The following is a 22,978-nucleotide window of genomic DNA, read 5'->3' on the forward strand; positions in this document are numbered from 1 at the left end:
GCCTGGTAGGAGGTGTCCCTCACTCGGTGCCTGATCAAGGGTTGCAGCATTGGGAAGGGGGCAGTGGGGGGGTGAATGGCCACTGAAAGTCACACCCCCTGCCTTCGCCTCCAAACGACCCCACACCCTTCTCTCAGGCAACACCCATCCCATGTTCCCCAGCCCATCCCCACTCACTTTTGACCTGCGGGTCCCTCCCTTGGCATCCCTGGCTCTCTCGTGGGTGCACCTTTGGCAGCTGCCACCATTCCTGTTGGCACTGACAAGCAATGAGGAGCTGCCAGCCTCTGATTGGCCAGCAGCTCCCAGTGGGCGGGACTTGTATCGCCTGCAGAAGGCCCAACAGTGGCCGCTTGAGGGCATTTGATGTTTCGTTGTGTGGTCGGGGTCTAGAGGGGATGGGGGGATTGTCTCTTCTCCCAAAGTATGCTGCTCGAGTGTGTAGTTTCGTAAAACCGTTACTCTTTATTTGCAACAAGTATTTACATATTTGGACCTCTAGACAAGGTTGGAGCTTCTCCTCCTTCCAGATCTCTCTTACTTCTCAGTCGTATGATCTGGCATCATTATTACATCAGCATCATGTATGTTTCTGATGCCCTTTACCCTACACTTAACACCACTGTGCCCCCTCCATGGAGCTGATAGGGATTCCCTGCCAGTGCTCCGGACAGTGGGCATTAGGGCCCATTTGGCTGACTAAATCCAGCCCTACAACAGTGACTAAACCTCAATAGTATATCATTGCCTGAGGCCGTGAAAGATGCTATTTAAATGCAAATTCTTTCTCTATTCAAAAACAGAATCCTCAAAGGTAAAAGTCCGGTGCTGGCCGCGGACTTGAACCACCATGAAGGAATGATGTGTTCGAAGGAGGGGGAAGGAAAACGCAAACACCCGTCTGAACGAGAGGCAGGAGATCAAGGCAAAATGTTTCAGCTGCTGCCCTGCCGGAACAAGGGAGAGTCTGTGCGGCAAGGGCACCTCATCTGAAGGGGGTCGAGGAGATGCTGGTGTAGTAATGTCACTAGCCTAGTAATCCAGAGACCCAGGCTAACAGGTTCAAATCCCACCATGCCAGTGCAGACTTGATGGGCCGAATGGCCTCCTTCTGCACTGTAAAGATACTGTGGCAGCTGGTGGGATTTAAATTTAATGAATAACTCTGGAATTGAAGCTCAGCTCAGTAATGGCGGCCGTGACAACCATCGCTGAATGTGGTTAAAAACCCGTCGGGTTTACCACTGTCCCTTTGGGGAAGACCCATCTGGCCTACATGTGACTCCAGGCCCACAGCAATGCGGTTGACTCTTAACTGCCCTCTGAAATGGCCCTAGCAACAAGCCAACTCCGTTCAAGGGGTAATTAGGGATGGGCAACAGATGCTGGCCTTGCCAGCGACTCCTACATCCCATGGAAGAATAAATTTTAAAAAAAACAAGCATGAATGGATCAGGAAACTGATGGACAGGGTTGGTCAACGAAATGAGGAGGAGAGAAATAATGAGCAGGGTTGGAGCAGCGGGGAGGACGTCTGCGGAACTTGTGTTAAAGGTCAACTCAGCTATCACCAACTCTATTCCTCCATCACAATAGTGGCTACACTTCAAAAATATTTCATTGGACGCAAAGCACTTTGGGATGGCTTGATGCTGTGATACAACAACAACTTGTGTTTATATAGCGCCTCTAATACGATGAAATGTGCCAAAGCGCTTCACAAAAAGGCATTCCAAACAAAGTATGACGCAGAATTTTAACAGCACAGGAGGAGGCCATTTGGCCCATCGTGTCTACACCAGCTCTCCAAATGAGCATTATGACCTAGTGCCAACGCTCTGCCTTTTCCCCGCACCCCTGCACATTGTTTCTATTCAGGTAATCATCTAATGCCCTCTTGAATGCCTCGGTTGAACCTGCCTCCACCACACTTCCAGGCAGCGCGCGTTCCAGACCCGAACCACTCGCTGTGTGAAAAAGTTTTTCCTCACCGAGCCACATCGGGAGTTATTGGGTCAGCCCAAAGCTTGGTCAAAGAGGTAGGCTTTAAGGAGTGTCTCAAAGTAGGAAAGTGAGGCAGAGGGGTGAAGGGATGTAGGGAGAGAATTCCAGAGCTTGAGGCCGAGGCAACTGAAGGGACGGCCACCAATGGGAGTGCAATCAAAATGGGGATTGCACAAGCGGCCAAAATTATATGTGCGCAGATGTCTCGGAGGGTTGTGGGGGCAGGGGGGAGGAGATTGCAGAGATAGGGAGGGGCTGAGGCCAGGGAGGGACTTGAAAGCAAGGATGAGAATTCCAAAATCAAGATGTTGCTTGGCCGGAAGTCAATGTAGGTCAGTGAGCACCAGGGTGATAGGGAAACGGGACTTAGTGCAAGTTAAGACACAACAGAACAACAGAAATTCATTGCTTTACTTTAACGCCTTTCAAACCCCAAGTTGGGTTTCTCTAAGTCGCAACCTCATCCTCTCACTGACTTTTAACAATCTTGCCGAATTGACTATCCACCTCAGCTGACTAAATAGGAAAGAACGATGTATATTTTTAAAAGAATGCAGGTTGGCACTTCTCCACTTGATACAGTATTAACGAAGCAACGCACTTGCTAAGGTAACAGGCTGTGGTGAACTGTTACCCACATTGCGTTCCAACCCTGCCTTCTTACCACAAGGCAGCACAAACACCGATAAAGGTGAGCAAGAAAGGCAGGAAACAGAGTTTCTGCACACACTGCGCCCACAAACAAAGCTTTATACACCAGCACTGGCTGGAAAAACAGAACTACAACCTCTTGCAAATATTATAATGGGGTTTTCTTTTCCATGTCAGCAGGACAATGCTAATCTGTAGTGGTCTTACTCTTTGTAATTGAAAGGGGTGTACTTTTCTTTTTTTTTTAAACTGTACACTTACCTGCTTCAGCGACACACCTGGCACAGGTGCAGTCAGCATCGGACCTGAAACTTTTGCACTTTTATTAATTTCTCCTTTCTTTTGGCAAGGGATGAATCCAGGGCACACCCAGTGTTTTCACACACACCGGGATGATTAAGTCCTGCCTCCCGGGAGAAGCGCTCCCTCTGGAGCAATCATTTCAGACAGCTGCAAAGAAAATATTATCTTTCTTTTTTTTTTTCCCCCCTTTGGTTTAGAATCAAAAGCCTCAGGCTAAATAAGCCGGGACGTACAGACTTGTTCTGTAGATACGGTGCACACCTTGGTGAAAGCTGATGCAACAGGTGATGAGACATTTCCCAGTTATGTCCCCGGGAGGCACAGGAGGTAGGGGGCGGCAATGTTCAAAGGAACAACTGTCTACCAGCCCGTGATCAAACCAAACAAGGTGAGAAACGGCGAGAGAGAAGCTATAAGACCATAAGGCGTAGGAGCAGAGGTAGGCCATTCGGCCCATCAAATCTGCTCTGCCATTCAATGAGATCGTGGTTGATCTGATAATCTTCGACTCCACTTTCCTGCCTTTTCCCCATAACCCTTGATTCCCTGACTGATTAAAAATCTGTCTCCCTCAGCCTTGAATATACTTAATGACCCAGCCTCTACAGGCCTCTGCGGTAAAGAATTCCACAGATTCACCACCCTCTGAGAGAAGAAATTCCTCCTCATCTCTGTCTTAAATGGGTGACCCCTTACTCTGAGATTATGCCCTCTGGTCTTAAACACTCCCACAAGAGGAAAAAACCTCTCAGCATCTACCCTGTCAAGTCCCCTAAAAATCTTATATGTTTCAATAAGGTCGCCTCTCATTCTTCTAAACTCCAATAAGGACAGGCCCAACCTACTCAACCTCTCCTCAAAAGAAAACCCCTCCATCCCCGAGATCAACCCAGTGAACCTTCTCTGGACTGCCTCCAATGCCAGTATATCTTTCCTTAGATAATGGGACCAAAATTGTTCACAGTATTCCAGGTGTGGTCTAACTAGTGCCTTGTATAGTTTTAGCAAGACTTCCCTATTTTTATACTTCATTCCCTTTGAAATAAAGGCCAACATTCCATTTGCCTCACCTATCACCTGCTGAACTTGTATGTTAGCTTTTTGGGATTCATGCTGTGCTGCAGCTTTCTTCAGTCTTTCTCCATTTAAATAATATTCAGCTCCTCTATTCTTCCTGCCAAACTGCATAACCTCACACTTTCCCACATTATATTCCAGCTGCCACGTTTTTGCCCACTCACTTAATCTGTCTATATCCCTCTGTAGACTCTTTGTGTCATCCTCACCACTTGCCTTCCCACCTATTTTTGTGTCATCTGCAAACTTAGTACATTCAATTGTACATTCACTTCTCTCATCTAAGTCATTCATTTATATTGTAAATAATTGTGGCCCCAGCACTGATCCCTGTGGCCCTCCACTAGTTACAGGATGCCATCCTGAAAATGCCCCCTGTATCCCAACTCTCTGTCTTCTATCAGTTAGCCAGTCCTCAACACCATGGGCTCTTATTAAGTAGCCTTATGTATGGTACCTTATCGAGTGTCTTTTGTGAAATCCAAATATATTACATCTACTGGTTCCCCTTTATCTATTCTGCTTGTTACCTCCTCAAACAATTATAATAAATTTGTCAGGCATGATTTCCCCTTCATGAAGCCATGCTGATTCTGCTTGATTAGATTATGCATTTCTAAATGCCCTGCTATTACATCCTTTATAATAGACTCCAACATTTTCCCAATGACAGATGTTAAGCTAACTGGCCTATAGTTACCTGTTTTTTGTCTCCCTCCCTTTTTGAATAGGGTTGTTACATTGGCAGTTTTCCAATCTTCTGGGACTTTTCCAGAATCGAAGGAATCTCGGAAGATCACCACCAGTGCATCCACTATCTCTGCAGCTACTTTCTTTAATATCCTAGGATGCAACCCATCAGGTCCAGGGGACCTAACAGCCTTTAGCCCCATTAGTTTCCCTAGTACTTTTTCTCTAGTGATAATTATTGTACTTAGTTCCTCCCCCATTTTTGCCCCATGATTATTTAGTATTTTTGGTATGCTATTAGTCTCTTCTACCTTGAAGACAGATGCAAAGTATTTATTCAACTCCTCTGCCATTTCCTGGTTCCCTATTATTATTATTTATTGGGGGGGCAGGAGCTGGTGGTCAGAGGTGACACAAACTTTATCCTGTCCATTCAAGCAAGAAAAAACAGGAGAGATAGAACCAGGAGGCCATTCACCCCTCAAATCTGGTCTGGAATTCAATAAGACCATGGCCTTAACTCCACTCTCCTGCCTGCCCCCCAATAATCCTTAACATCCTTGTCAGTCAAAAAATATACCTAACCCAGCCTTGAAAATATTCAATGGCCCAGCCTCTACCCCTCGCTAGGGGAGAGAATTCCAAAGGCCAATGACCCTCTGAGAGAAAAAAATTCCTCCTCATCTCCATCTTAAATGGGAGAGCCCTTTTTTTCAAATTGTGCCCCCTAGTTCTAGATTCTCCCACAAGGGGAAACATCCTCTCAGCACCTACCCGGTCAAACCCTCTCAGAATCTTATATGTTTCAATAAGATCACCTCTCATTCTTCTACGCTCCAATGAGTATAGCCCAACCTGCTCAACCTTCCCTCTTAAGGCAAACCCCCTCATCCCAGGAATCAACCTGGTGTACCTTTTCTGATCTGTTTCCATTGCAAGTATAATCCCTCACTAAGTAAGGAGACCAAAACTGCACACAGTACTCTAGGTGTGGTCTCACCACTGCCCTGTACAGTTGCAGTAAGACTTCCCTACTTTTATACACCATCCCCCTTGCAATAGAGGCCAACATTCTAATTGCCTTACCAATTACTTGCTGTGCCTGCATGCTGACATTCTGTGATTCAGATGTTGGGATTAAGTATCTCCTCAGGCACAATATTCAAGTCTGGAGACTTCTCACTACCTCCACCCAGTATCCCAGTTTTAAAACAAAAGCAGAATTACTTGGAAAAACTCAGCAGGTCTGGCAGCATCGGCGGAGAAGAACAAAGTTGACGTTTCGAGTCCCCATGAGGACTTTGTTCTTCTCCGCCGATGCTGCCAGACCTGCTGAGTTTTTCCAGGTAATTCTGTTTTTGTTTTGAATTTCCAGCATCCGCAGTTTTTTGTTTTTATCCCAGTTTTAAACCCTCCCTGTCCGATACCTATTTCAAACACTGCCTGCAATATATCTTAGTCTTAAACATGGGGACACCACCACCTGGAAGTATATTGGAAATATATCGCCGTTCCTTCACTGTCGCTGGGTCAAAAACCTGGAACTCCCTCCCTAACATCACTGTGGGCGTACCTACACCACATGTGCTACAGCGGTTTAAGTGGGCAGCTCGCCACCGCCTTCTCAAGGGGCAATTAGGGATGGGCATTAAATGCTGGGCCCAGCCACATCCCATAAATGAGAAAAAAATAAACACTCTCACGTTTTAAAGGTGGAGATGTTGAGGCCTCTCAACAAGTGGAAGTGAAGGGGAGAAGGAGTTTCAGCCCCAGGAGCGGTGGGGAGTGACTTTACACCTCTCCGCCACCGAAAATGTTCCAAGTGGGGCTTATTGCACAGCCAAGAGAGCTTACCACATGCTGCCTGTGCAATACCTGGAGAACTCTAAATCCTTTAATTTACTGGCACATTTCTCCTCCAGCCATATGCTGATAGAAACATTGACAGCACATTTTCCCTTTGGGTATCTGGCACTCCTTTTGGAAGTTAGCACAGGGAGTCCCGGGCAGTGTTTTTCCTATTTACAAGGCTCTTTGAAAGTGTATTAATATGGACATAGGAATGAGGAGCAGGAGTAGGCCACTCGATCCTTCGAGACTGCTTCACCATTCATGGCTAATCTAATTTTAACCTCAGCTTCACATTCCGGCCTACCCCTGATAACCCTTCACCCCCCACTGCTTATCGAGAATACTTACAGGGGGGGTCCTGAGGTAATATGTCAACATTTACAGGAAGTGAACAGGTGTAGGCCAATATTTGGAGGGTGCTCCCAGGCGTGGATCAATCATTGTAGAGGCATTCCTGGGTCAATATTTTGCACCGGCTTTCTAGAACTGTATCAATATCTGCAGGGGATTCCCAGAAATGTGTCACTATTTATACAGGGTTCCCCGAAATTGTGCCAAAATTTGCAGGGATTCCCCCATGCAGAAAGCCTCGAGGATCAGTACACTGCTGTACTCCTCCACAGCAACCAGAGGCTCAAATTTTCCCACCCTGTTGGCATCGGGCGTTTGGTGGAATGGCGGGCGGGGGAGGGGTGGGTGTGGGGGTGGGGGGACAATTCGGCGCGAGGGGCAGAAATCGGCTTCACGACGGTGTGAAACCACGGCGGGATCATCCGATGGTGTCCGCCATGGTGGAACGCCAATCCCGCTGGAGGCCGGCGTGAACCTGATTGACATCCCGGTCATGGGATGCAGAGTAAGGCCCGGCCAGAACTGTTCCCCCCACCCCCTCACACATGCCCAATTTTCCATTATGCTTCGAAACATCACAGTCTTGGCCATGGGCTGCTACGGATGACCGGTGTGGGGTGGGGAGAGGAAGATCCAGCCGTGAGTGGGAGAGGAAAGTGTACTGGGGAGGTCGGGGGGATGGGGGAAGGGGGGGAGAGGGAGAGGAATGTCTAGGTTTGACTGGGGGAGGAAGGCGTCCTGGGGGAGCTGAGGTTGGGATTGTGGGGGGGTGGGGGGGGGGGGGGGTGGGTGGGTGGGTACGAAGGTGTCAGGAGGGTGGGTGAGGGGGCGGGTGAGGTTGGGAGGTTGGAGACAAAGATGTCGGAGGGTGAGGTTGGGAGGGGGCAGTACCGGGGAGGAGGGTGTAATGGGGGAGAATGCGGCAAGTGGAGAGGTAGGTGTAAGGGGGGAGTTCGGAGGTGGGAAGGAGTTTGGAGGGGGGAAGGTGTCCAGGGGGAGGAGGGAGTTCGGAGGGAATAAGGGGGTGTTTGTCCAGGTGAACATGCAAGGGAGGGGTCTGTGGAGTCAATGATTATCTTCTGGGGAGCAAACTGAGGGTAGGCGTGGTGGTATGGAATGGTGAGTGTGAGAGGGGGGCAGAGGGAGCAGTAGGGTGGGAGGGAGAGGGTGGGTGGGTAGCGGCAGAAGGGGCGGCGAAGGTGGTTGGTGGGGACTCGGAGGCAGACGTGGACCCCGGGGGTTGGGAAGGAGGAGGTCGGGGAGGTCAATGTGGATGAGGGTGGGATTCTCAGGAAGGTAGGGAATGTGCACATTCACCTGGACATCCTGGAATGACGAGGGTTCGGGTTGGTAGGTGACGGTGAGGAGGTGGAGGGTAATGCCAAGAGGGGGTCGGCAGTGATGGGGGAAAGGATATGGGTGACTGGGGGAGGGGAAAGGACTGGGGGAGCTGACGATAAACTTGACAACTACCATCTCGCAGGAATCGATAATGAGCGGAGTCTCGTGTTGGACAGGCCCTGGTGCAGCCTGGGAGTGAGATCAGTGGGTGGGCGGAGATGCAGCTCAGCTCAGATGGACAACTGAAAGAGAACCCCAGCAGGCAGTGTTCAAAATGCTTGCGACAGTGAGATGAGTGCAATGGATGAAGGCTCCGTGTGCGTGTGTGGGAGAGTATTTTGCACAAGGCTCTGAAAGATCCTGCCACACACACACACACACACACACACACTTCTCCCTCCAGAATCACTCGTGGTCCAGCTGCCTGCAGCTGAACTGCTAGTGGGGGCGGTGGTGGGAGGACTCGCAAAGCCTGTCAATGAAGCTGAAAGGCAACATCACACATTATTCAGTGAAAGTGAATATATTTTCAGTTTATAGAGGGACAAAATGTGTTGATCCATGCTACCCACTTGTGGTCAGAACTTCTTAACTTTTCTAGGTCTACCACATCTTCTAGGTGCTGCCCTGACATCTGCAGCAGGGGTGGGAAGGCCCTGTGCAATGGTTGGCCCTGTTGCCTCGTCATCTGGAAAGCCAAGTTCTTGTAGGCCCCGGTTTGCTTTGGCTGTCCTCCTGTGGGCCAGCTGCCCCCTCTGAGGTGACAGAGGAGGGTGTTGAGGGGGTCACGGGCAAAGGGGACTCGGAGGGAGAGAACAGCCTCTGAGATTCCTGAGTCAATGACCCAGGCATGTCCAGCTGTCACTCCTCCTCCCTTCGGGTGCTTGAGGGACCCGGCCTGATTCTTTGAGGGGAAGGAGCACCTTGACGAAGTCGAGGTGCCCCATTTCCTTCTCGCGTCGCCACTTCAGGAAGTCACACGTGGCTACCATATGGAGTGCAGGTCTGTGTTCTGCTGGACCAGGGTCTCCATGGCATCCACCATCTTTCCCATTGGGACCTCCATGCGTGCACATGTGGACATCACTTCACCAGAGAGCAGGTGGGCACACTCTCCCAGCTTGTGTGCCACTCTGTTGAGGCTTCCAAAAGCTCTGCGTGATAATCCCCCACCTTCTGCTGACTCTCCAGGATGAGTTGGAAGGGTGAATCCAGAGGTTCGTCATCTGGCTCGGACCTCACCGATGCCTCTTCCCCAGCAGTCCTCCGAGTGCTTGGCAGAGCTCGCTGTAAACCAAAGTAGAGATACTTAGCGCATGGCAGCAGAGTCAAAAGCAGCAGCAAGTGCACTCACAGTCACGTTGAGAGGGGGGATACTAAGGTGGTTGACTTACCCGGACGGAACGGCTGAGAGCATTCATCCTCTTCCTGCACTGGATGGCTGACCTCCTCTGTGCTCCAGTGGCGCTGACCACCACTGCCACCACCTCCCAGGCCAGATTGGTGACTCTGGTGGACCTCCTACAGCCAAAGCGGGGGTAGAGGACATCACGGCAGCTTCCACTGTGTCCAGCAGGCACCCCAGACAGCGGTCAATAAATGCAGGGGCTGCCATCTTCTTTGCTTTCTGTTGCCTGGAGCAGCCCCGGCCTGGAGATATGAAGTAGGCTGCGCTCTGGTGCGCTGTAAATATAGCGCCCAGAGCAAGGAAGCACCGAGATCTCAGCGTGGCGGGCAAATCTGAGCTCGCTCGCCAGCGATCCGGAGTGTTTCTCGTGAGCTCATTATTAATGAGGCGGGACTCACCGGGAACGGGACAATACGGCGCGAAAACCCGCCATTGCGACCAGCGGGTAAAACGTCTCTTTTCACGCTCGTTAGCGCACTTAGTGCAAACGTGGGACGGTTCCGCCCAGAGACTCAGCAGTTCAGAGATAAAGATACAGGACATGTCTCTGCCATAAGAAATGTTCGCACGGTCACAGTTACAGTGAAACATGTACCGACTCATCCAGTACTAATGCTGCCGTTGGCAAAGCTCCAACTGCCTATTTGGGTGTGGAAAGAGCTGGATGTCATTATGGGGCTGCCCAACAAGCAGTGGTGTCCACAGTTAAACAGGCTGGTTGTACTCACTGTTTAGGATTACTCATGAGGAACGACCACTTAAGCAAGGGAAGGGTGCCCATGGAATCCTATGGTCTGCGTAAGTCAACACCTTCAGAAGGAAAGTGGAGAAAACTGACTAAAATGGAAAGTTAGAGATGAAAGGGTAAGTTTTCCTGCATTCTCAGAGACGGCAAAAGGCTACAACAGCTTGCAATTGCTCAACTCTTGCACCCTTCAAAGCACAACTTTCCACAGAGAGCTATGAAGATCTATGAAGAACAGAAGACAGAGATGTCGCCTGCCGCTTTTGCCAGTGAACTCACACTCACCCCATGGGCACTCAGTGACTTCTGTTCTCTCGCCTAAGTGGCCGTTCCTCATGTATAATCCTGAGCAGTGAGTGCTACCAGCCTATTCAACTGTGAGTGCCACTGCTTGCTGGGCAGGCCATAATGACGTCTACTGTGGTCCTTTCCAGGACAAACAGGCAAATGCACTTCAGTACGATCACTGCCGTCATCTTGTAAATGAATGGAAGAGTTTTCTCTTACTCTTAAAAACTTTATCTTAAAAAAAGTGCTAGAAATTCAACAGTTCTACTGCTGGACTCTCAAATTTTCCCACGATCTCCCTCCTTAATCCAACAAAGGGAAAAAAGAGAAACAAGGTGCGTGTACACTCGACGATATGACTTTCCCCTGACCTCGAGGCTGGTAGCTAAGCCGATATCCTTGCAGAGAAAGAGCGGGTGGTTTCCATATCAGCTTCAGCCTGAAATGTTCCGCCTTCGCCACTCGGAAATTCAAAACTCCAGGCAAGGTCTCTGCAAGGGATACAAAATAAACCAATGACTGGTGTCATTATACAGCACAACACACAACAGTGAGACCTTAAACCGAGTCCACCCATCGCCCCTCAGAGACCCCGTGGCATTCCTTTGAAGATGAGCCGGGGGTGTTCTTCCTAAGGTCCGGGATAATATTTATCCTTCCAACTAGCATCACAAAAAATCAGATAATCTAATCATTTATCTTGTTCTGGGGCTTTGCTGTGTACAAATTGGCGGTAATGTTATCTATAATCGTACTTGTAACTACACTTCAAAAGTTGTTAATTGACTGTATGAAGTGCTTTAGGATATCTTGAGGCTGTGGAAGTTGCTATATAAATCCAAGTCTTTCTTGACTTGTGCCTACTACAATCAGGTTTGTATTCATACTTGAAAACGTTTGAATTCTCAATCCAGGGAACATAAAGAGTATTACGAATGCAAAACTTTATAAAATGCTTAGCTTTTAACCCGTCTTCTTTAATTCAAGGTTAAACGCAGTGGTTTGGAGAAGGGGGCTGTTGACCTACGAAATCTGCCCGGAGGAAAACTCATGTGGCCAGGTTGTCACGAGGACAGAGGCCCAGGTCAAGGCTTATTGAGAGTAAGGTGCAAGTCTTACCAGCTAACACAGAGAAGGAAGCCTTGCTGTGCCCAAACTCTCAAGAGTCAGACAAAGAGGTTTGGTGAAGAAGACCCCAAACAGGTGCTGCTATGCCAGACAGTAGAAAAACTGTTTTTTGGGTTAACCACCGCGCAAGGTGCTGGTGAGAAAGCATACACGATTCGAAGAACCAAGGCTTGTGGAGAGTTATGGACCATGGAGTCGGCAGAATGTGCCTTCCCACCGGAAGCCCATTCAGTTATACTCAGAGGATCGAGCGAAGAGACTTTGTTTAAAAGGACACTGGAAGATTCACTCTGGGTGGCAGGGAGAAGAGATCCCGATGAAGCCAGGAGGAACTTGGAACTTAATATACAAGACTACTCCTCTGCTGAGAGTGCAGTGTAGTGTATAAATGTGGTGTGGGGTTTTTGGTTGTGTTTGGAAGTTAATGGGGAGTACATTTTTTGCAGTTTGGTGCATTAGTTGCCTACCAAATAATACTTAGTCAATGTTGATTTAGTTTGTTTGTTACAGTAAATGTATTGCTGAAAAAAGGCATTTTGTCAAAGCTTTTTGTCTTGCACTCAACAGGACAACCGCAAGTGTCAGGGGAAGCAACAATTTTATAATGTATGAGGAGAGAGTGCTGATTGGTTGGCAAGTGGACTCTGATGGTACTACTAAATAATTACAGTATGTCTTAAAATGTGACATCTTGTTGTGAGATTTCCTATATGTCAGTCACTAGGAAATACATACCTCTTTTTAAAAGGTATCGGTCTCTACAGGGATTGTAACAGGAGGGCATTTGGCCCCTCGAGTCTGACCCACCATTCAGTTAGATCCCGGCTGATCTGTACCTTACCTCCAACAAACTATTTTTGTTCTGTAACCATTGGTTTCCCTTCTAACAAAAATCCATCAATTTCAGTTTTAAAATTTTCAGTTTGGCCCACCAGCCTCAACAGCTTCTGGGGGAGAGAGTTCCAGATTTCCACGAGGCTTTGTGTGGAGAAGTGCTTCCTGACATCACCCCTGAATAGTCCAACTTTAATTTTAAGGTTATGGCCCCCTTGCTCTGGACTGCCAGAGAGAAACTTTTGAATCCTCAATCACAGGAACATAAGATCAAGAGAAGTATTATGAATGGCAGACTTTATAAGACTTTTAAGATCTTTCCAACTGTCTCCCGCCTTATAAGATGGTTATCTTTTAAACTGTCTTCTTTAATTCAAGGTAAAATGGAGGTAATAGTTTCTCCTGATCTACCCTATCATCTTAAGCACCTCACTTCAATCACCCCTTAATCTCCTACATTCAAGGGGTTAGAAGGCTTGTCCTCAGAATTTAGCCCTTTAGCCTTTGGCCTTTGAACAAGGCGCTAAAATTGCATCCTGAGGCCACGTCTCACTGGAGGTTCATCAAACATTCCTACATACATGGGATTGGGTCCAATGACCTCAAGCAAACCATCTTGAGGGGTGGTGGTGGGGCAACTCAGACAAACAGGACTTCAAATAAAATCGACCGATGATACTCACTTGTCTTCCCTTTTCCTGAGGTGGATTCCCCAATGCTGTTTGCGTACTGAGCTATCACCGTGACCAGATATTCAGTTGCAGGCTTCAGTCCTTGTAAAAAAGCCGAGTTCTCACCTGTGCGAACAGTAATCTGGTCAAAAACAAGATGTCAATACGCAACAGTCAGCAAAAAAAAAAGCAAGTTCCAATCTCAGTATAACACTCCCACCATAAAACCCACTGGTTCCAGGTCTGTCAATCTAAGTACATTAAAAAGTGGAGCTGGAATTTTGCTGCTTGTACCACTTTGTTAAAAGTGTTTATGAGAGACCCCTGTTAAACTTTGTGAAAATAGCACCACACAAATTTCTCACAAGCACCGGAAAGGATTCAATACAAATATTAATCGCCGTCCGCAGCAGGATAGCACCAACAGACCGCACTGCGCCCCAGTGTGTTTCTACTCTCCACCAATACGTTAACACACAGACCAGGAAATCAATTCAGTTACTCCTTTGATATTTCAGCACAATGTTTTCACTTGCCAATGAGAAGAAAGTGGCCTCAATCAATTTGGACTGCATATTAGGGCCGTTCAATGAATGAGGCTCTGGGGTAAAGGGGTGTCAATGGGAAAATAATCAAATCTGGGGAATAAGAGTACTGGTCCTAACCGGCACTCCATTGTCAGGTGTACAAGACCAGTTCGGACCAGTACTCGTTTCTCAGTTTTTGCTGTTTCTTCCCAGTGGGAGGTGCAATTGCCAATTTAGTAATGGGAGGGCCAGCAGGCGAGCATTAAGTGGCCAGCAGTTGAAATTCTTTCAAGTTATCAACAGTCACAGATTGCAACTTCTTTCAAATACAATCACAGTTCTTGGTTTCCGGGAGTGGGACATGAACCCACAACCCTCTGATTCAAAGGCGAGGGTGCTATGAACTGAGCCACAGCTGGCACCTCCGGCCAGCAGTTGAAAGTGGCCTCCACAACCTCTCTCTTAATGTCTAATTAGGGTAGAATCTTCCATGTTCTAATATCCCTTTGTGTGAAACCATTTCTTCAGACTCCCTCCTTCATTCTTCAAATGATAATGTCCCTCATTACCGATTCATCAACTGGTGCGAATAATCTTTCACTACTGATCCCTCTCATAACGAAGTCCCCCACTCTGACCATCTTAGTTCCAGTAAGAAAAGACAAAACTACTCGAGCCTTTCTTCACAATCATATTTAACTGTGGCTCAGTAGGAGCACTTTCACCCTTAAGTCAGAAGGTTGTGTGTTCATTTCCCAGACCAGAGGCTTGAGCACAAAATCCAGGCTGACCAGCCGCCTCCACCAGCCCTACAGCACGGTACACAGAGAGTCCTGCACTGTCTGAGGTACTGTCTTTCTGATGAGGTGATAAACCAAGTCTGCTCTCTCAGGTGGATGAAAAAAAAGAGCAGGGGAGTCCTTTACAGTGTCCTGGCCAACATAAATCCCTCAACCAACATCAACATAAAGAAATGGCTGAGGACACTGGATACTGCAAAGGCTATGGGCCCTGACAATATTCCCGCAATAGCACTGAAGACTTGTGCTCCAGGACTTGCCGCACCCCTAGCCAAGCTGTTCCAGTGCAGCTACAACACTGGCATCTACCCGGCAATGTGGAAAATTGCCCAGGTATGTCCTGTACACAAAAAGCAGGACAAGTAAAACCCGGCCAATTGCCGCCCCATCAGTCTGCTCTTGATCATCAGTAAAGTAATGGAAGGGGTCATCAACAGTGCTTTCAAGTGGCACTTGCTTAGCAATAAGCTGCTCGCGGACACCCAGTTTGGGTTCCGCCAGGGCCACTCAGCTCCTGACCTCATTACAGCCTTGGTTCAAACATGGACAAAAGAGCTGAACTCCAGGGGTGAGGTGAGAGTGACTGCCCTTGACATCAAGGCAGCATTTGACCACGTGTGGCATCAAGGAGCCCTAGCAAAACTGGAGTCAATGGGAATCAGGGGAAAACTCTCCACTGGTTGGAGTCATACCTAGCACAAAGGAAGATGGTTGTGGTTGTTGGAGGTCAGTCAGCTCAGCTCCAGGATGTCACTGCAGGAGTTCTTCAGGGTCGTGTCCTCGGCCCAACCATCTTCAGCTGCTTCATCAATGACCTTCCTTCCATCATAAAGATCAGAAGTGGGGATGTTCGCTGATGATTGCACAATGTTCAGCACCATTTGCGACTCCTCAGATACTGAAGCAGTCCATGTCCAAATGCAGCAAGGCCTGGACAATATCTAGGCTTGGGCTGACAAGTGGCAAGTAACATTCATGTCACACAAGTGCCAGCCAATGACCATCTCCAACAAGAGAGAATCTAACCATCATCCCTTGACGTTCAATGGATAATCCCCCATTATCAACATCCTGGGGGTTACCATTGACCAGAACTGAACTGGACTAGCCATTTAAATACTGTGGCTCCAAGAGCAGGTCAGGGGCTAGGCCTGTCCACCGTCTACAAGGCACAAGTCAGGAGTGTGATGGAATATTCCCCACTTGCCTGGATGAGTGCAGCTCCCACAACACTCAAGAAGTTTGACACCATCCAGGACAAAGCAGCCTGCTTGACTGGCACCACATCCACAAACATTCACTCCCTCCACCACCGATGCACAGTAACAGCAGTGTGTCCCATCTACAAGATGCACTGCAGGAATTCACCGAGGCTCCTTAAACAGCACCTTCCAAACCCATGACCTCTACAATCTAGAAGGACCAGGGCAGCAGATAGATGGGAACACCATCACCTGGAAGTTCCCCTCCAAGTCACTCACCATCCTAAAGGTCAGAAGTGGGGATGAGGATCAAGGTCAGTGAGCTGATTTGGAGTTGGGACACAGGGTGCGATTAGGAGATGTCTATCACAGCACCTTAAAGGAGAAAGGGATTGTGTTGGGAAATGGCTGTGTGCAGCTCCAACAACGCTCAAGAAGCTCAACATCATCCAGGACAATGCAGCCGGCTTGGAAATATATCGCCGTTCCTTCACTGTCGCTGGGTCAAAATCCTGGAACTGCCTCCCTAACAGCACTGTGAGTGTACCTACACTACATGGACTGCAGCAGTTCAAGAAGGCAGCTCACCACCACCTTCTCAAAGGCAACTAGGGATGGGCAATAAGCCCACACCCCGCGAATGAATAAAAAAAAAACTATAACAGATTATCTGGTCATTATTGCATTGCTGTTTGTGGGAGCTTGCTGTGCAAAAATTGGCTTCTGCATTTTCTGCCTGACAACAGTGACTACATTTCCAAAGTACTTCATTACCAGTAAAGCACTCCAGGACGCTGAGTTCATGAAAGGGGCCATATAAATACAATAACGTATTAGTCCTGTGAATCTTCACTATACCCATTCGATGGCTCCAACATTCTTTTTATAATTGGATTGGCCAGAATGGAGCACAATTCGCCAATTATAACAACACGCACTGAAGCCACTTATAGATCCAGCTTCATTTGTACTCTTTGCTGTTGTAAACCAGCAGGAATCTTTCTGTCCCAGCCAGGGAGTTGCCCCTAGTATAACAAAGTATGACACTAACCTCTCGGAGTTCAGCTGCGATTGGGAGGCCCAGCGCGTTAAGGGGAGTGTATTGAACTTTGTACCCCATCACAGGCCCCACCGCCACAGTCCATCGAATTCGCATCGATTCAAAGCCCTCGTCGCTGAAGATCAATCTTGAAGGGCCACCAGGCACTTCAGTAGCTGAAAGCACAGGAGAAAAGAAACCGCAATTATTTCACTTCTGGGCTCTAAGAGCCTATTAAGCCCCAAAATAGCTTCGGGAGTGCACACACACACTTCTGGCTGGAAGCGCTTCTGGCACTCTGGCATGGACACAATGGGCCGAATGGCCTCCTTCTGTGTCATATATTTTCGACGGTTTCTATGATTTCTGTATTGGGAAAGGATGAAGAAACACGCTAGAAACAGGGGCTAGGATCATCTGCAGATGCAAATGAAGAGCCTAACATTGCATTGGGAAGTACCATTCAAAGGGCATAGCGGCCATTTCTGTTCTGAGTGTTAATCGGGTGGGTGTATTCAGGCGGTGAGTGCAGCAGGGCAACCTGACGGCTCATAGTGGAACCCGAGTAATTTTTGTTACTTATTGGATCAAGGACAGTGAGCTGATTTGGAGTTGGGACACAGGGTGCCGATTAGGAGATGTCTATCACAGCACCTTAAAGGAGAAAGGGACTGTGTTGGGAAATGGCTGCGTGCAGCTCCAACAACGCTCAAGAAGCTCAACATCATCCAGGGCAATGCAACCATCTTGTTCAGCACCACATCCACCACCTTCAGCATTCACTCCCTCCACCATTGATGCACAGTGGCAGCAGTGTGTGTACCATCGACAAGATGCACTGCAACTCGCCATGGCTCCTTCGACAGCACCTTCGAAATGCGCGACCTCTACCACCTAGAAGGACAAGGACAGCAGATGCATGGGAACACCACCACCTGGAAGTTCCCCTCCAAGTCATACACCATCCTGACTTGGAAATACATTGGCGTTCCTTCGCTGTCGCTGGATCAAATCCTGGAACTCCCTCCCTAACAGCACCGTGGGTGTACCTACACCGCATGGACTGCAGCGGCTCAAGAAGGCAGCTCACCCACCACCTTCTCAAGGGCAACTAGGGATGGGCAACAAATGCTGGCCTAGCCAGTGACGCCCACATCCTATGATTGAATCAAAAAAAAAGTGGAAAGATGAGGAATTTAAGTGCAACGGGCTGCGTGTGTACAGAAGCTATGGCAGAACATGGATTTTATTGTTGGGCAGGATTTCTTCTTACGCAAGTACAGGGGGAGAAACAAACCCGCAAACTCACAAAGCTGCAACCTTCGAGGTCACTGACCTGCCCCCTTGCATGGGTAGCATCATGTGATACAGAGAAAGGAGGAAAATAAAGAGACAAACTGAAGAGCTTTGCCTCACCCCAACAATACAACATAAACAATGGTTGCCCGAGCTTACTGCCCGTGTTAAACAAATCCTTTCTCTCTGACGGTGCCTCAGTTGGCACAGAGCATTGTGGAAACGAGGGAGAGACGTCAGATGCTGTCACCCCTAGTCTGTTTTCAATATTTAGTCATGATTTGTTATTAAAACAAAATGCCTGTACCATTTCAACATATGGGATCCCTGTGACTATGCTCGGTTAAAACAGATGCAGGATCTCACTCACTCTGTTATATCCCAACACACTGGTTGAACTTTAAGAAGTTGCATCACTTCCATCTTGAGGACCAGACATTGGGCTGGATTTTACGGCCCCCTTACTGCCAATTTGAAGGCAGGGGGGCTTGTAAAATAAAGCAGGTGGCCTTCCCACTGCCCGCTGAACTGCCTCCCATATTTACAATGGGTGGGGAAGGTATCAGGCGGCCCACCCACCGAATTAATGGCCACGTCAGGGCTTCATTCCGCCTCTGCCAATATATTACGTGCGGCAGGGGAAGGCAGAGACCAGGCAGGTAGCCCAGCAGCTTTCACTGTACGGGCTGCTGTCAGGCAGGGAGGGGGAGTTGCCTCTTTGTGGGTGGGGGGGTCTCTGTGCCCATTGGAGGCACCCCACCCCAAGTTCGTACTCCTCACCCAAGATCATACCACCACCGCCCCCACTTTAACCCTCCCTCCCGTGCTCTCAAACTCCACCACCCCCTTCCCTCCCTCGCTGGTGCCTGCCAACCAGGCCCATCCAAAATTCCAGCCTCAACTGTCCCCGCTCGTAAACGATCGAGAACCAGAGGGCACGGTTTTGAAGTGTTTTGCAAAAGAAGCAAATGCGAGGTGAGGAAAAGCTTTGTGGCGCAGCGAGTAGTTAGGGTCTGGAATGCACAGCCTGGAAGTGTGGTGGAGGCAGGTTCAATCGAGGCGTTCAAGAGGGCATTGGATGATTATCTAAATAGAAACAATGTGCAGGGTTACAGGGAAAAGGCAGGAGATTGGCACGAAGTTAAAATGCTCAGAGAGCCGGGGCAGACAGGATGGGCCGAATGGCCTCCTTCTGCACCGTAACAATTCTGTGACCTTTACGTCCGGGCTCCTTCACTTCTCCTCAGGGGCTGCCTGTAGTCCCAGCAGTGGCCACCACTCAAACCTGGCGCTGCTGGGAGCACTGAGCTGCCAGCCAATCAGGTTGGTCGGCAGCTCCTTCGGGCAGGACCTTCTCCCAGGTGGGAGCGGAAGCCCCATATTCTGAAACAAAGAAGGCTGGTCCCAGCCTAACACGACTGCAGGGTAGCTGGGCTCATGACTGACATTTCAGTTGGAGGGGACACCTAGCCCATTGACTAACATCACTAATGTGAGGTTCTGGTGAGGATAGGGTCTGGGTTTCTGAAAGTTCATTCGGTGCATTCAAACCGCTGCAGAGAACCCTCCAATATATTATGCGTGGCAGGGGAAGGCAGAGACCAGCAAATCGCCAGCAAGTCCGACAAAAGTCGTATCGTGCCTTTATGTTCCCAATGGCCTGGTAAACACCCTACATCAAAGGATTGCTAATCACACTGAGCACCAAACAGTTAAGACAGTCTCCCAATGGACTTTGCTTCTTACCACCAGGTACATCCAAGGCTCCCCCAGTAATGGAGCAAACCCTCCGTGAAATGAGTGGTGTGAGAGTACGTAGGATTTTGAAGTCATTCACAAAGAACGAATATTCCTTTGCGGGTGTTGAGGTAATATCGTCAAGTTCCTTTTTATCCGCATTCTTGATCCCTGGAGAGAAGGAGTGGACATTGGCATGTTAGGAAACAAGAGATCAAGAGTCAGAAATTATTCCTGCTTCGCACTCGCAATTACAATTTCAAGCAGAACATACCAACTGCAAATAATTTAACATCTTGGCTCCGTAACTTTAAGGCTGGTCGCTCAACGTTATCCTGTGATTTTCCATCTGTTATCAAGATAGCGATCTAAACACAAAACATTAGATCTTAAGAGAGCGTTTGCATTAAAAGCGTATTCATTTTGGCACCATTTGCACTTACTACTGCTCCAGTCCGGCTTCCAACGTCCAAATGACAACCTGTCACGTGGGCAAATTTAAGCCACAGGAAGGAAAGCGCGTACACTCACTGGAGGCCAGAACCATCCAACAAATGGAACTGCGACGTTTGCCTTGTCTGATGGGGACCAACACTAACGAGGGTTGCAGTACAACTGGTATGTTTTCTGACTGGGGGCGCACGCAATGGGACTAATTTTCTTCTTATTGTACCCGAGTGTAAAAAAATCTCCTAAGCGCAGCAAACTGGACAAGGAGGGTCATGCATGTCTATTACAGGGACAGGAGTCAGCCTTTCATTCCTATTTAATGGGATCATGGCTGAGTTCTATCCACCCAGCTTGACTCTAATCCCTTTAATCTTTGGCTAGCAAAAATCTATCGCTCTCAGGTTTCAAATGATTACCTGAGCTAGCATCGACTGATTTCAGAGGAACAGAGTTCCACACCTGTACCACCCGTTGCATGAAGAAATGTTTCCTAATTTCTCTCCTGACTCCCTGGCTCTGATTTTAAGGTTATGCCCCCTTATCCTAGGCTCCCACCCCAGCGGAAACTCTATCTACCCTGTCAATTCCTTAGCAGAATCTCAAAAACCTCAATCTAACCAGCCCTTAATCTCATATATCCTAGGGGATGTAGACTTAGGGTATGTGTTCTCTCCCAAGAATTTAACTGCTGTATTCCTCGTAACATTCTGGAGAACCTGTGCTGCACTCCTTCCAAGGCCAATATACCCTTCCTAAGGTGCAGTGCCCAGAACCACGGTACTCCAGATGTGGCCCAACCAGGCTTTTGTGTAAATGTAGCAAAACTTCCTCCCCATTGCATCCTACCCTCTAGTTATATAGGTTAACATTCCATTTATCTTTTTGAGTATTTTGTGTACTGACTACTACATTTTACAATTAGTGGTTTGGTGGTACAGAACTTGGGTACTGCTGAAAAAAGAGACATGTCTAAGCTTTTCATCTTGCACTCATCAGGACACTCGCAGGAATACCAATATAGGGGGGAAAACAACAATTTATACTGTATGTGAAGAAAGTGCTGATTGGTTGGCAGCGATGCCCACATCCAGTGAATAAATTTTTTAAAAGTCACCTCTTACTCTTCTAAACTCCAGCGGAAACAAGCCTAGCCTGTCCAATCTTTCCTCATAAGACAACCCGCCCGTTCCAGGTATTAGTCCAGTAAACCTTCTCTGAACCACTTCTAATGCATTTACATCCTTCCTTACATAAGGAGACCAATACTGTACACAGAACTCCAGGTGTGCTCCAATATGGAATGTCCCTCACCCATCTCAGCTACTAACAGCGCCCCCTCAATTCTTTATTTTCTCAACACTACACGGAGTTTATAGCCGAAAATCCTGACTATTTCTGTGCACTAAATCCCATGTAATTCTATGGGACAGGCATATTTGGCCCAGCTGGTCTCTCCACATGATCCTTCTCCCACACCTCTTCATATAACCCTATTAGCAATCCTTCTATTCCTTTCTCCATCGTGCGTTTCTCCTTACATTCACCTATACTATTTGCTAGAACTGCTCTCTGTGGTTGCAATTTCCATATGCTCATCACTCTCTTGATAAAGAGATTAGGCCATAAGACCACAAGACGTAGGAGCAGAAATAGGGCATTCGGCCCATCGAGTCTGCTCTGCCATTCAATGAGATAGATCATGGCTGATCTGATAATTCTCAACTCCACTTTCTTGCCTTCTCCCCATAACCCTCGATTCCCCTACTGATTAAAAATCTGTCTATCACAGCCTTGAATATAATTAACGACCCCCCAGCCTCTACATCCCTCTGCGGTAAAGAATTCCACAGATTGACTACCCTCTGAGAGAAGAAATTCCTCCTCATCTCTGTTTTAAATGGGTGCCCCCTTACTCTGAGATTATGCCCTCTGGTCCTACACAAGGGGAAACAACCTCTCAGCATCTACCCTGTCAAGCCCCCTAAGAATCTTATATGTTTCAATAAGGCTGCCTCTCATCTTCTAAACTCCAATGAGTACAGGCCCAACCTAATCAACCTCTTCTCATAAGAAAATCCCTCCATACCCGAGATCAACCGAGTGAACCTTCTCTGGACTGCCTCCAATGCCAGAATATCTTTCCTTAGATAAGGGGACCAAAATTGTTCACAATATTCTAGATGTGATCTAACTAGCGCCTTGTATAGTTTTAGTAAGACTTCCCTATTTTTATACTTCATTCCCTTTGAAATAAAGGCCAACATTCCATTTGTCTTCCCTATTATCTGCTGAACTTGTATGTTAGCTTTTTGGCATTCGTGCACAAGGACTCCCAAATCCCTCTGTGCTGCAGCCTTCTTCAGTCTTTCCCTATTTAAGTAATATTCAGCTCCTCTATTCTTCCTGCCAAAGTGCATAACCTCACAGTTTCCCAGATTATATTCCATCTGCCAAGTTTTTTCCCACTCACTTAACCTGTCTATATCCCTCTGCAGACTTCCTGTGTCATCCTCCCAACTTGCCTTCCCACCTATTTTTGTCATCTGCAAACTTGGCGATAATACATTCACTTCCCTCATCTAAGT

The 22,978-nt window shown here is 48.0% G+C and overlaps 1 protein-coding gene across 1 annotated transcript in view; it reads right to left on the reverse strand.

Moving 5' to 3' along the window:
- The window catches only part of LOC144681444 (collagen alpha-1(VII) chain-like), a 116,463-nt gene that overhangs the window by 71,251 nt on the left and 22,234 nt on the right, over window positions 1–22,978 (reverse strand). The window contains exons 5-9 of the mRNA XM_078543031.1: window positions 20,218–20,311; window positions 19,953–20,114; window positions 16,923–17,086; window positions 13,355–13,484; window positions 11,081–11,200 (exon numbers count right to left, since the gene is read on the reverse strand). Of these exons, the coding sequence (XP_078399157.1) occupies window positions 11,081–11,200; window positions 13,355–13,484; window positions 16,923–17,086; window positions 19,953–20,114; window positions 20,218–20,311 (670 nt within the window). The remainder of the gene's footprint in view (window positions 1–11,080; window positions 11,201–13,354; window positions 13,485–16,922; window positions 17,087–19,952; window positions 20,115–20,217; window positions 20,312–22,978) is intronic.

Source organism: Cetorhinus maximus, chromosome 6 (assembly GCF_964194155.1).
Source record: "Cetorhinus maximus chromosome 6, sCetMax3.hap1.1, whole genome shotgun sequence".
Taxonomy (NCBI): Eukaryota; Metazoa; Chordata; class Chondrichthyes; order Lamniformes; family Cetorhinidae; genus Cetorhinus; species Cetorhinus maximus.